General features: G+C 44.2%; 1 protein-coding gene across 1 annotated transcript in view; it reads right to left on the bottom strand.

Annotated features, from left to right (window-relative positions):
- C5H3orf84 (chromosome 5 C3orf84 homolog) overlaps positions 1-1,719 on the bottom strand; it is a 14,860-nt gene extending 13,141 nt beyond the window's left edge. Inside the window, exon 1 of the mRNA XM_005347906.2 lies at positions 1,630-1,719. Coding sequence (XP_005347963.1) covers positions 1,630-1,656 — 27 coding nt within the window. The 5' untranslated portion in view covers positions 1,657-1,719. The remainder of the gene's footprint in view (positions 1-1,629) is intronic.
- Positions 1,720-2,045: the final 326 nt, after the last annotated feature.

Below are 2,045 nucleotides of genomic sequence, written 5' to 3'. Positions count from 1 at the left end.
TTCTTTCTTTCTTTCTTTCTTTCTTTCTTTCTTTCTTTCTTTCTTTCTTTCTTTGAGACAGGGTTTCTCTGTGTAACAGCCTTGGCTGTCCTGCCGGAACTCACTCTGTAGACCAGGCTGGCCTTGAACTCATAGAGATTCACCTGCTTCTGCCTCCCGAGTGCTGGGATTAAAGGTGTGTGCCAGACTATATTTCTGTAGGTAAAGCTACTGTTGAGTGGGGTGGTGCTTCCCTTAGATCTGAAAGCATGTCCCCTTTGTTTCTCTCCCCACAATATTAATAGTGGGTCAAGGGCCCTGAGAACCAAGAATCCAATAGATGTTTATTTTAACCTACTGACAAGGCTGTGAACACTCATTTGCCATATACTCTGCTATTCTGGGGCAAAAATGAGCACCTCTGGACATGGGTCACTCAAGGAAGACCTTCCCAACAGAGAATATAAGCAATAGAGGCCCTTCCAGATATACCACCGGAAGGTACTAGTGAAAACCAGAAATGAGCACTCGTCAGCCAGGCATGGTGGCTTATGACTGTAATCTAAGCAGTGGCTACGTCTGAGGTGGGAGGGTACTGTGAATTTAGGGCTATACTGAGCTACATAGAAAGTTCTGGGGCCAGTCTGAGCTACAGTGGAAGACTGTGTCTCAAAAAATAAAAAAATAAACAAAGGACAAGAGAGTAGAAGGAGCTGTGTTGGAAATATAAGGGGTTCAGTTGTACTCAGAGTGGGGTAAGAAAGGGGAGGGGAGGTAAAAATGATCAAATACATGTACGTATATGAATTATATGGCCAAAGAATAAAAACATTTATTTTAATGCTGGGGAGTTCACTAGGTAAGAACACTGGTTGCTCATCCAGAGAACCTAAGTTTGATCCCCAGCACCCAAATGGTAGCTCCCAAACATCTATATTCCTAGTTCTAGGGAATCTGATGCCACCTTCTGTCCTCCTTGAGCACCAGACACACATATATACATACAGAGAAAACATTCATACACATAAAAGAACAAAAAGTTCATTTTTTAAAGAGTAAATCTTTGTGGAAGGACTGTTCTGTGCTGATATCATTCGAGGGATTCTTATGACCCAAGCCTTTTGTATTGAGTCCTTTTGGAGATCAGAGTCCTCCATAATCATAACCCTAAGCAGAGGGAGTTGGATTGAGGCTGGCCTCCAGCCCAACAGTGGGCTCTTGAGATCTCCTTCTATTTCACTGAGGATTTGTACCTTAAGTGTCTACCTGGTCCTGCACTATGTGTGGGCTCCCCTCACTCCTTATTCAGTTTAGCAATATTTGAGTTCAACACCATTCACTGTGTTCCGGGGGGATGGGCCTGGGAAATAAATAAAAATATTGATATCCCGATGCTGCCAATTAGAGAACAATTAGTCCTGAAGGTTTAATGAATCTTGGAAAGACAATGAAGAACTAAATGCTATAAGCTAAGAGGCTGGCTGGCTAGCAAGAGATTGGGGAGCAAGGCAACTTTCAGGGGTGTGGAGATATGGAGGGGGAGAGGGCAGCTCAAGGCCTCTGCCACCCAGATAAGGATGCTGATGCGGTTGGCACCTCACTTTGTCTTCATGACTTCACACTGGCCGGAGGGTCAGGATTAATTCTTACCCAGGAGCCGATTAAAGCACTTTGCATCCTTCCACGAAGACAGCCAAAAAGGGAAACTTTCCTCTTGTCTTTTTGATGCTACATCTGAGGAGAGAGAACCTCAACAGGTCAGCTTTTTGTTGCTTAGTAACAAAAGGAGGCTGTGACTGCACAATGCAGCTGTCGAGGCGGGACCCAGCCTCTTGCTCTCCTGTCTGACTGCTCTGCTGTGGTCATTGGGGTCCTGGGAGAGTCTTTATACAAACATGCAGAGCTCCACAGTAGAGCCTATGAACTCACAGCCAGTGAAACATTAAAGACCACATTAGAGGCAAACACTGTCTTAAAGACTCCATAACAATGCTGCTAGGGACATCAATTTAGAAAGCATTCTATAAGGTCAGAAAAAATATCAAAGAGTTGATTGCTCTTAGGAA

Source organism: Microtus ochrogaster, chromosome 5, assembly GCF_000317375.1.
Source record: "Microtus ochrogaster isolate Prairie Vole_2 chromosome 5, MicOch1.0, whole genome shotgun sequence".
Lineage (NCBI taxonomy): Eukaryota > Metazoa > Chordata > Mammalia > Rodentia > Cricetidae > Microtus > Microtus ochrogaster.
The sequence above is the reverse complement of the archived record's forward strand: the minus strand, read 5'-3'. Positions and strand labels throughout refer to the sequence as shown.